Genomic DNA, 12,848 nt, shown 5'->3' on the forward strand with positions numbered 1-12,848 from the left:
TGATCCTAGATAAAACCTTATGGAAAAAGTTAATTTATGTACTCGACCTCATTTAATGAGATAAAACTTGATTGTTGTTGTATGATCATAGTCTAGGGTTAAATTAAATCATATATCTCTATCGTTCGGTCCAACTTATTTCCACCCTACTTATGAATTTTAACCACACCTTAATCTATCAAACATACTTGCTTTTATCATATGATTATACTTCAGTTCTTATTAGTTAACATTCCGCTTTCACTAACTATTATTTGTAAATTTATTTTAAATCTAACATAATTATGTCATTATATATAAAAAGAACTTCAACCGTTACTAAAAGAGACTGTGTTTTTAGGAAAATTGAAAGAGAGCTTGACAAGTGAATTTTATATGTTGCACGACATTAGTCAAGTCCACTATCACAGATCAATAACTGTAGATCCAATTGATGAGGCAATTTTCACTAGCATTACTGTCTTAACTTACTTTTTGATAGTTAAATATAGTTTTGTGTTGACTTATGTTGGAGTTTTCACACTAAACATAGTTCTATGATACGTAAATATAGTTTTGTATTGACTTACGCTTGGAGTTTTCACTATACATAGTATAAATTTGTTAACACAGTATTTGTTACACTTAATCACTAAACATAGTATACAATTTGTTATTAGCGTATTTTATAGGGTTTATGATTTTTTTTAATATTAATTCATTAATAAATAAATCAAAAATTTTGATTTATTTTATCTAAAAAGTAATCAATATCTCACCAAATTCAAAAGTATTTACTTTTTTATATATATTCCCTCAAAAAACATTATATATGACATTTTTTGTATATTTTTTGTATGTACAAAATATATAAACTCAGAAAAAAAATCAACAAAATTAATAAAGTAAAGCATATGTAATTATTTTAAGGAATTAGTGACTAAAATTTCACGATAAATAAATTAAATGTTGCATATTTGAATATGTATTTTTTGACTAAAATTTCACGATAAATAAATTAAATGTTGCATATTCGAATATGTATTTTTTGCTATTGGATGTCCCTGTACAATTATTAAATGAATTGGATTAACAGATCAAGGACAAGTAAAAAAAATTAATTATCAGTTTAGTGTTAAAAATTAACTAAATTTATATATCAAAATGATTGATGAATAGAAGTTATAAACCAAGAAGGAAATCAAGTCAAAAAAAAGTACGGACGAAATATATTTTTTTATGGAGGACCAAAATTTATTGATCACATGTTCTAATGACTATAAACAAGAAAAATGAAGTAAATTGGGTGGAAAGAAACATTACCAACCGACAGGAAAGGAGAAACATAGGTTAGTTTCCTTGCTTTAGAATTGAAGTGATATGAATAGATATGGTAGTTAGAACCACTCACTTTTCAGTTCTCAAGTTTACTATAAAAAAATACAAAACAAAAAAAAAATTAAAAAACATTATTTTTTATAATTTTTTTATCACACAACTTTGTTAATCTTTAACAAGAAAAGACAACGGAATAAGTCTCAACCTTACACTTGTAACTTTATCTTACTATTGCTTTCTCTCTTGATCTTAACCAATACTCTAACTAAAAACTAGGACTACTATTCCTTTATTTCATCATCATGCAAACCCTAGAACTTAACTATCACTACAAGAACCAACTCCACCCTTTCTTTCATTGTTAAACTCACTGTCCCCAATCTTACATCAATGTGTGTGTTTCTCTCCTCTCCCTCTTTTCATTTTATTTTTCTTTTTCTTTTGTTCATTTTTTTTACACCACTCAACATAGTTGTTGTGCTTAAATTTGCATGGCATTGATTGTGGATCAACAATCAAACTTCAAACACTTTTGTAAAATTTGCAAAAAAGGCTTTGGATGTGGAAGAGCATTGGGAGGACATATGAGAGCTCATGGCATAGGGGACGAAAACGGTCAAATGGACGACGATGATCCGGCGAGCGATTGGGAAGGTGGCAATGCCAATAATATTGTTCCTCAAACAAGTAACAAGCGCATGTATTCTCTTAGAACAAATCCTAATAAGCAAAAAAGTTGTAGGGTATGTGAGCATTGTGGCAAAGAATTTTTCTCTTGGAAGGCTTTTCTCGAACACGGAAAATGCAACTCAGATGAAGCGGATGAAGAGTCTCCTGAATCCTCTCCAGAATCAAACGCCATGGCCGACGATGGCGACGGCGATGGCGCCGATGGGAGAAGATGTGGTTGGTCCAAAAGAAAAAGGTCAATGCGAACTAAAGTAGGTAGTTTAAATAATAATTATATTTGTCCTTCAAGCGAAGAAGAAGACCTAGCAAATTGTTTAATGATGTTATCAAATGCTATTGTTAATCCTCTCGAGGCGGCGGAACCGGAAGAATCATGTGCCTCAGCTTGTAGAGATGAAGAAAGAAGAAACCCTATGAATTTCATTGCACCATTGTCTTATAGAATCCCTTATGAAACAAACAACAATAACAACAACAACATCAACAACAACAAAGCCAAAGGTGTTGCAAAAGGTTTATTTGAATGCAAAGCATGCAAAAAAGTCTTCAACTCCCACCAAGCTTTAGGTGGCCATAGAGCAAGTCACAAAAAAGTTAAAGGATGTTTTGCTGCAAGACTTGATCAAAACCTTGATGAAACCATAGCTGAGGATGATGTCATGACACATGATGAGTTCTTCCCTCCAAAATCAATCTCATCTCTACAATATGATCAAGGCACCTCTAGTAACTCTACTTTAATGCCTTCTTCTTCTTCCAAGAGAAAATCAAAAGTGCATGAATGCTCAATTTGCCATAGGAGTTTCTCTTCTGGACAAGCATTAGGAGGTCACAAAAGATGTCATTGGATTACATCAAATGCACCCGACACATCAACATTGGCAAGGTTTCAACAATTTCAAGACCATATGGAACAAATACCTAAGTTTGATAATTCTTCTGAGCCAATTGATCTTAAACTTGATCTTAATCTTCCAGCTCCTACCAATACACAAATTTATATGCAATCATGGGGTGCAAGTGCAAACCCTAGTGCAAGTGCAATAAAGGACAATAATAATAATAATATTATTAAAGAAGATAATAGTAGCCAATGTATGATTCAACAAAATCAAAATAACAACCAAGTTGATCAAAATAATGACACTCATGATGAAAACAACAAAAACAACAACAACCTTAATTCTTTGATACAAAATGTTGATAATAATGAAGATGATAGTAAGGTTAAGTTGGCAAAATTAAGTGAACTAAAAGATGTAATCAATATTGGAGGAAGTTCTTCACCTTGGTTGCAGGTTGGAATTGGTGCAACAACTGATGTGAGGAATGATACGTAATTATAATGTTTTTGATTTTTGATTTTTCTTTTTTCTTTTTTCTTTCATAGTAGCACTATGAGGTGAATATGGATCACAATTTTGAGTTTTATCTTTGTTTAGTATTTTTTACACCCTAAACTAAGAAAGTGTAAGTATGTATAGAGACATGATCATAACTCTCAAGGTGTTTATCATTATCATACCTCAGTTTTTTAATCCTTTTGTACATTCTATAATATAAAATTATATTATGAATAAATTAAAGGCTTTTTTTTTGCACTTCTTCTTTGTTAATTTTTTTTCTAGTTTGTTAGATTTTAGAGGACAATGCTTCTTTCCTATGCATATGGAAGAGTTTAATGTAACATAAAGGGGAATTTGAGTCCCTGGCCGATGGGGTTTTCACCCATTTATATTGTTAAGACGATATTAATCGTTTGATCTTGATTGTACAACTCACATAAAATAACTTTAATTTTTTCAAAATTATTTGTTTAAAACTAGAAACATTTGATCTTGACTGATCAAATATACTTGATGCATGAATGCGGACTTTTTTACTACAACAAATTGAAATCTCATGAGTCTGCAGTCATGCATCAAGCATATCTGATCAGTCAAGATCAAATGTTTCTAGTTTTAAGCAAATAATTTTGAGAAAATTAAAGTTATTATTCTATATGTGGTATCATTCAAATAGGATCTCCAGAGTAGGTTGGATTGAATTTGCCTTTCGGTTGGATCAAAGGAGGAGTGGAGTCAAAGTAGTTTGTAGAGGCTTGGCCCGTGAGATTTTTTATTAGTGTCATATGGTAGTCTAGTGTAACACCCTTCTAAACCCCCGAGAAATATTTAATAAGTTAAGAGAAAAACATGTACAAGGGCATTACAACTCGAAAATATTTGAAAACATTAAATCATGTCATGCCTTTGAGAAACATAAAACAACGTTATTCATTAAACATGTTTAACACAGCGGAATAGTTTCAAAATCTGAATAACTCAAAACAATCAATATTCATCACCAAAGAGTCATTGACTCGTAATCCAATCAGAATAATCCAAATAACTGAAAATAAGATTTTATAAAAATAACTCGAAAACAAATGTTCTCCAGTGTTACAAGACCAGAGCATGACACCGACACGACGTAGCTAGAAGAACTACTTTACGAGCAATCCTCACCAAAATAAATGCTGCTACTCCTCAATCTGAAAAATGTCAACAGTAAGGGTGAGTCTCATTCGCAATTAACAAATGTTATAAGTTTATAAACAATAAAACTTCATAAGCATATTATTCACACAATTGCAATATATTCAGATTTACAGCAACATTCATCAATCACAACAATTACATTTAATCACATCACCATGAAATAACACTGGAATTATTTGAATCATGTTATAACAACATTTATGAAAATGTATTGACACTATGCATGTGGTACCAATTCGTCATGGGATTAACCCATACGATCGATCTAAACATCACTGAGATACGCCCATGCCAGCACTAATTCCGCACAATGAGAATTATGCCATCACTGATCCAAAACATCACCGAGATTCAGCCATCAAAATGATTATGAATGCATGCAACATATAACATACTTACCATCATCACTAATTCGATGAATAATATCATCTCAACACAAATCACCGTTATCGTCACCAATTTAGTAAGTACATGTCCCAGCATCATTCAATAATCAATCATACATCATTCCAACAACCATCACAATCATGACACAATCATATCATAATCACATTATCACATTGTTACAATTCACAATACATGCACACAATGCATAATTTCACCAAGATAATTAAATCGGAATTTTAAATAAAATTGAGACTCTGTCCATTTCACCATTTTATCACATAAATTATTTAATTATCTTCACTGTGCTTGAAACGGCACTTAAAACGGATACACGGTTTGAAAGTTACAAATAAAATAAGTATTTTTCAAAAACACAATAACGGTAGCTGGTTACCTCAAATAGAGTAACCGGTTACTGCCTCCCAGACAACCCAGCAACACAAAATACAACAGAGATAACCGATTACCTCATCTCAAGTAACCGGTTACTTCACAACGAATAGGCTTTCCTCTCCTACGTAACACCAGGTAATCGGTTACCACCCTCAGGTAACCGGTTACCACCTACCTGCAACCTAAAAAATCACTTTTGACAACACTTTTCCATTTCCAACTCAAACCAATTTGTGTCAAAACGATTACCACATCAAAACAGTACCAGTTCACATATTATAGCACAATTCTAACATGTTTTAGGAGTCATTTAACATCATACATAATTATTATCATCCAATTTCATCAAAATCACTCAAAACCCCAAGAATCCCAAAACCTAACATACATCCCAATTGAAACAAACAATATACCAATTCAATCCTATTTTCCAGAAGCTAATAAAAGATGATAATCGGAAGAGTCCCCCCTTACCTTAGCCAAAAATCTTGAATCTTCATCTTTCTCTTCCTTTGCTATTTCACGTGTTCTTTGTTCTTCTCCTCTTTTGCTTCTATTTTTTTTTCTTTTCTCAAATTCTTTGTTTTATGAAAATTAGAGTTCAATTTAGTAAAAGGCCTAACCATTGACATCTCCCCTTTACTAATCACCACCTTGATCTAATTACTCTATTTTCAAAATTTTCTCCAATTAATTCACAAAATTTCCAATTAATTCCAAATAATTAATTTAAGGGATAAATAACTGTTACCCCCCTGCCATTAGAGCGAGTTTTGGTTTTCCCCCCTATTAGTTATTTTTTTTGGATTACCCCCTTGAAATATGAAAAGTTCTATGATTTACCCCCTAGGACCCCTCTGTAAACTTGTTTTTTTGATTTACCCCCTGGGTTTTTACTGTTTTTTACACGTTTAGGGGTACCTTAAAAATACAGGGGGGTAATCCAAAAAAAATAATTAATAGGGGGAAAACCAAAACTCGCCCTAATGGCAGGGGGTAAATGTCAATTATTCCTTAATTTAAATTCTAATTAAATTAATAAATAAAAAATATGAGATGTTACATTAAGTACCATTCTTAGTTTTGGAGGTCTAAACGCTTTCGGTTTATTAATTTCTAGTTGAATGATTCTAACTTTGAGAAGGTGCTTAGTGATTCAATATAGTTAATAAAATATTCTTATTTAAAGCGACATTCAAATAACTTAGAGTTTAATGATGACATCTTTAAATTTTGTCAATCAATGGTATTAGAATTATTTATAGAAAAATTCTATTATGATTTTTTTATGACAATTGGAAAATATTTACTATATTGAAATCAATGTTGTTTTATCGATAATATTTTGAGAAAAATAAAATTGTACATATAAAGTTTTCATAATATTAATTGAACAATTTTTCATAATTATCCAATTAACCTATCGCATATATATATATATATATATATATATATATATATATATATATATATATATATATATATATATATATATATATATATTCTTAAACTTTAAATAGAAATTTCTATATTAGATTTATGTCAAATATTTATTTAAAATATTTTGTTATAATATTATTTTAGAATTATATTTGTAACGAGGAAAATCTAAATTAATATTTTACTCTTATCAATGTTAAATCTAGTTAAAAATGATAGAATTAGATTTTATTTTTAATGTTGTGTGGTTATCTACGATTTGGTGCCTTTGGATTATGAGGAATGCAATTATTTTCGAGGAGAAGGTGTTTAGTTTTGATGTAATTTGTTCCAATATTATTTTCCTTTCTTGGAGATGGTTATCTAGCGGATATTCTAAGTTTAGATCCAATTACTATGATTGGTTTAAACTTCCTTTATCCGATTCAATCATGCTCTAGTTTTTTTGTGTAAGGGTTGCACCCCTAGTGCGAGCTTTATTAATCGATTGCCTATTAAAAAAAAAAAAGATTTTATTTTTAATATTTATGCAGCTATAATATTTTTGTTAATATCAATATTTTTATTTATATGAATTACTTATGTGGATTAATGGTTTTCCTTTACTTGAAAAGCTATAAACTTATACAACTAACAATTTATCAATTTGAGAAATTTTTAATAAATAATTATATATTTTATATCATTTGTACATGAAATTTATTAATAAACCATTCTTATTTAAAATGACATTTAAAAGAAAATAAACACAAACTCCAAAAATCAAAAAAGAAAAAAAAAGATAATTTGCATTAATCTTTAAATTTTCAAGAAATGTCCAATTTAAATAAGCCATTTGTATTTGTTTTTTATTTTGTACTATTCTTAATATTTTAAATAATGTATAATTTATTTTTTACTAAAATATAAAATTGAAAATAAAAAACATAATTTCAAACTTTCATTTTTTTTACAATATATATATATATATATATATATATATATATATATATATATATATATATATATATATATATATATATATATATATATATAATTGAAGCTATCATCTTTCGAATTATAATTATAGACAATAATTATATTTAATTTATTTTTGCTCCGCAACGCGCGGATAAAAGTCTAGTTATTTATTTATTTCAAGGTTCTTAGGCATGCATTCCACGCTTTATCTTTTTTATCCAAGGTGGATTCCCTTTTTGTTAAGTTTTTCCTTCCAAAGTGAAAGAAGTGATTGCCAAGATGGATGTGTCTAGGTGTTCATGTCGCGATGAATTAAATTTCTCTTTTTATCAAAAGTTTCTAACATGAAGTGTATCTAACTTGTCATATTTTAATTAAAAAATAGTATGAACTACACCTAAAGAATTGTATCTAAATTTTCTCCTTTATCAAATATATTGTTTAGTTTATTAGTCATCATTTTTAGTAGTTTTATCTAAGAATTTTATTTAATATTTATCATTTTTATTATTAGTTAATTAAGTTTTCTATTAAAAGTTGAATATTTAGGTTTTAATTAATTAAGAGACCATTTCTACTTTAATTTTCTGTTTTGGAGTATTTTAACCTATTTTTTAGGTCTCATGAAATTAAAGAAAGGTCAAAAGAGGAGCCACAATATTGCTGCTAAGCATTCATAAACCATGGAAAGAATACATAAGCCCAAAAAAAAAGGTTAGCATATGTCCTCCTAAGCATACATATGCCCCGTGAAAATTTTTATTGGACACTTTTCATTTTTTTTGGATAAACAATGATGTATTAAACAGTGTACCAATAGTACTCAACCAGCCATTACAGAGTTACAAATATGCCAGACAGTTCCAGCCAATTCTAGTATTACAGAATTACATATAATCTAGCGGAGACTGTGACCCTTCGTAGAAATTACACAAGACTTTATCTTTTGACCCAATAGCCAACCACCACCATGCATACATTTTTACATTATGCAGAATCTCAGATGGATCACCTACTACATTATTAAAGAGGACATCGTTCTGATGTTTCCATATACACCAACATGACGTCAGCCATATAACACCAACGCTTCTCACAGAACACTTGTTTTTCAAGATTTCCACCATATGTAACAAGTAGTTGCACCATGTTTCTTCCATTATAGGATCCACACCAAGCCATAGTTGTATGTTTTCCAACACCACTCTCATCTTGACATAATTAATGAAAAGGTGGTCAACATCTTCCGTCTGCGAACAACCAAACACACACACAAACTTTCATTATTACTTTGGATAATGCCTCTTTTCATGAGCGGCAGTCTAGTCGAAAATTTGTCTTTAATCAAGCGCCATCCGAAAATCATCAATTTCGATGGGACGAAGGATTTCAGAATTAGATTCAAGGCTTCAATGTTCCTTGGAGCCTCCTCCCCTTCTGTTGATTCTTGCATTAGTTTATTATAATACGATTGAACCGAAAACTCCTTGAGACTCTCGAAGGCCCAAACAATCTCGTCTTGTACATTATGCCGCAGTTGAATATCCGCCAGAATTTCCAGCAGTTCTTGTTTTTCTCCTTCAATATCCTGGTTGAAGCCTTCAGTCCTCTAATGCCAAGTATTATCCAGCCAATCACCCATTGAACTTACCCTACAACTCCTATCATCCGATAATAGAAACAAATTTAGGAAAGCCTAGTAAAATGGCCTGTTTCCCACCCACCTTGTAGACCAGAAAGGTGTTTTCATTCCATCACCTAATTTGATTGAAATCAATTGCCTAAAACCTGCCAATGGCCTATGTATGACTAACTTTGCATGCGTACCCAATCTTTGTTATTTAGGGGCAAAGGTCATTTTCCATAAGCACTTTGGATTTTTGATAGAAAATTACACTTCGGAGAGCAGCAAAACACAGTGGACGCATAAGGAGGAATATTTCAACAAATTTCTATGTTTAATCTCCCTTATTACTTCTAAAGTGTAACCACATTCATGTTAGAAAATTGATTGTTAAATAAAATGGATTGAAGTTAAAATTGTGAATGAAATCACTTTCTTTATAAGTATTTCAAGCACTTTCGAGTATCTTAGAGTTGGAATGCTAGAATATCCAGGATAATTCATCCTTTTATCGAATTTTTGCAAGACCGACAAAAACTCGAATGTAGCAAAGATATTATGGAATTTATGGTGAAGAATATATGATTTTCTAATATATTTTATGAATGCAGAATGTTCAATTTATAGGTCAAACTGGTGTTGTTTCATAAGGTTGCGACTCTTGACGAAACACACACTTTCGATAACACTTTTGCACTGTTTCGCCTACAGCAGCATATTTCAACTATTGCACTGTTTCGCCTACAACAACAATTCTCAAAGGATGTACTGTTTCGCATTCTGCAACACTTCACAAAGTGTTGCCTATTTCTGAATTTAAAATATAAACTGTCTACAACAACACTTCACAAAGTGTTGCCTATTTTCAAACATGCATATTTTTCTTGTCATATCCATGCTTAATGCTCTGGCCAACTTTAAACTGCTCTACGATTTTAACTTAGAAAGGAATATCAACGTATAATACTTAATGAAAATATTCTTTCTAGTTATAACCTAAACCTAGTGATGGCACCTTAAAACTATAACGATCTATTAATTAAAGACTTAGTTTTATCTGTAATTCACTATTGGTCATAGGAATTAATTTAGGACTAAAAGTTTAATCACTAGGGAATTGGGGATAAACAATCTAGGGAATCTATAGTCACGCAGGTTAATAGAACACAACAAAAATGTCAAATTAGGATACTAAGCGGATGAAAAGTCAGCCTCATCATTGACATATTTTATCATATTAAATCCAAAAGAAATTAAATTTAGTTTGGTATATATATATATATATATATATATATATATATATATATATATATATATATATATATATATATATATATATATACATATACATATAGAGGAGGGATCAAATTACACCAATATGTTACACTTATAGTTACACTCATCAATAACCTTTGATTTTATTTTAATCCAGTGGTTAAAAATATCTAATTAGTGACTCATGATTCTTACTTAAAATAGTTTGATTCTATTTTTGGTAATCAATAATTCTGATTTTATCAAATTAAAATTTATTTTTTTCTTATAAAATTAATTATAACTCTCCTAATTTTCTAACAATTATAGTAATAAGTTTTAAATATTCTTAAAATAATCTATTTTTATCATTTCTTTATAAAACTATAATTTATTAAAAAAAAACCTTGTATTGTTAATTTTAAACAAATTTCACTATTTTTTAAAATAAAATTGTATTTGATTCACAATTAAATTATTATGTACTAATTATTTATTATTTAGATTTTTGTATTTTTTATACATATTTTGAGTATTGCTTTGTATTATATTTAAAAGTAAAACAATTCTATTATTTGCATTAAACGAACATAGTATTATTTTTTCTTTAAAATAAATTATATATTTTTTCTTTAACCTAAATCATATTATACTCGCTTAATATAACAAATAAAATTGTTTCATTTTTAAATATTATACAAAATAATACCCAAAATATCTATAAAAATACAAAAAACTAAATAATAATTAATTAGAACATAATAATTTAGCTGTGGATCAAATACAAATTTATTTTAAAAAATAGTGAAATTTGTTTAAGATTAAGAATACAAATTGTTTTAATTAAAAAATTATAGTTTTATAAAGAAATCGTAAAAATAACTTATTTTGAGAATATTAGCAAAAATCATGTGATTGTCATTAATATTAAAAAACGTGAACCTTTATATTTCTTAGTAACAAAATTAATATTTTTCATCAATTTTATAAAATTATATTCTATTCACTTATTCTTTTTAATGTTTCTTAAAAATATATGAATTTTAATAATGATTAATTTAAAAACTTATTACTATAATTGTTAGAAAATTAGGAGAGTTATAATTAATTTTATAAGAAAAAAATAAATTTTAATTTGATAAAATCAGAATTATTGATTACCAAAAATAGAATCAAACTATTTTAAGTAAGAATGATGAGTCACTAATTAGACATTTTTTACCATTGGATTAAAATAAAATCAAAGGTTATTAATGAGTGTAACTATAAGTGTAACATATTGGTGTAATTTGATCCCTCCTCATATATATATATATATATATATATATATATATATATATATATATATATATATATATATATATGGCATATCATATGAGAATGACATATTTATATGAGAATATGAGAATGAATCCGAACCATTGGATTTTAAAATAAATAGTGGAGATTATGAGTGAATATTTTTTTCTCTCTCCTACTTCATTTATTTCAAGATACAGGAGTGAGAAAAAAAAGATTCACTCATAATCTCCACCATTTATTTTAAAATCCAATGGTTCAGATTCATTCTCACATTCTCATATAAATATGTCATTCTCATATGATATGCCCTCTATATATATATATATATATATATATATATATATATATATATATATATATATATATATATATATATATATATATATATATATATATATATATATATATATATATATATATATATATATATATATATATTCAACAAACCAAATCAGGCCCTTTTGTTCAATTGTGTAATGAAATTAAATTCACTAATATTTTTCAGTATTTGAGTTCAATACTCGCACGATTTAGTATACTTGCTAAAATTACAATCAATTTTTTGCGTCATTTTAATTATTATTAAATCTTAAGTTTATTTTATCAATTGAAAATTTTTTTATTCAATAAAGTTTCTCTTTTATTTTTATATTTATTCTGACCATTAACTTCTATGAAACTAGGTGATGACCAAAATAAATTTAAAGAACATGTAGCAGATAAGTAGAGAAAAGATTAAAGACACTAAATTTGTTGAAGCCTTAAGTGCTCAGATACAACAAAATCGATACAAAGAGATTTCCTATGGGGTGGAGGGTTTGAGAAGAAAGGAATTTACTGGGTAAGCTGGGAAGAAGTGTGCAAAAGCAAGGAAACCGGAGGGCTGGGGATCCGTAGACTCGATGTCTTCAATGATTCACTATTGAACAAGTGGAGATGGA

The 12,848-nt window shown here is 28.6% G+C and overlaps 1 protein-coding gene across 1 annotated transcript; it reads left to right on the top strand.

Annotated features, from left to right (window-relative positions):
* The first annotated feature begins 1,779 nt into the window (after window positions 1–1,779).
* Window positions 1,780–3,347, top strand: LOC131604351 (zinc finger protein ZAT4-like). Its single transcript, XM_058876796.1, has one exon. The coding sequence runs from the start codon at window positions 1,809–1,811 to the stop codon at window positions 3,345–3,347; it is 1,539 nt and encodes a 512-aa protein (XP_058732779.1). The 5' UTR covers window positions 1,780–1,808.
* The last annotated feature ends 9,501 nt before the right edge of the window (window positions 3,348–12,848 follow it).

The sequence above is a fragment of the Vicia villosa genome, linkage group LG5, assembly GCF_029867415.1.
Source record: "Vicia villosa cultivar HV-30 ecotype Madison, WI linkage group LG5, Vvil1.0, whole genome shotgun sequence".
Classification (NCBI taxonomy): Eukaryota; Viridiplantae; Streptophyta; class Magnoliopsida; order Fabales; family Fabaceae; genus Vicia; species Vicia villosa.

What these genes read in the sequence shown, in the direction of transcription:
- LOC131604351 (XM_058876796.1), top strand. Translation starts at nt 1,809, where the DNA reads ATGGCATTGATTGTGGATCAACAATCAAACTTCAAACACTTTTGTAAA.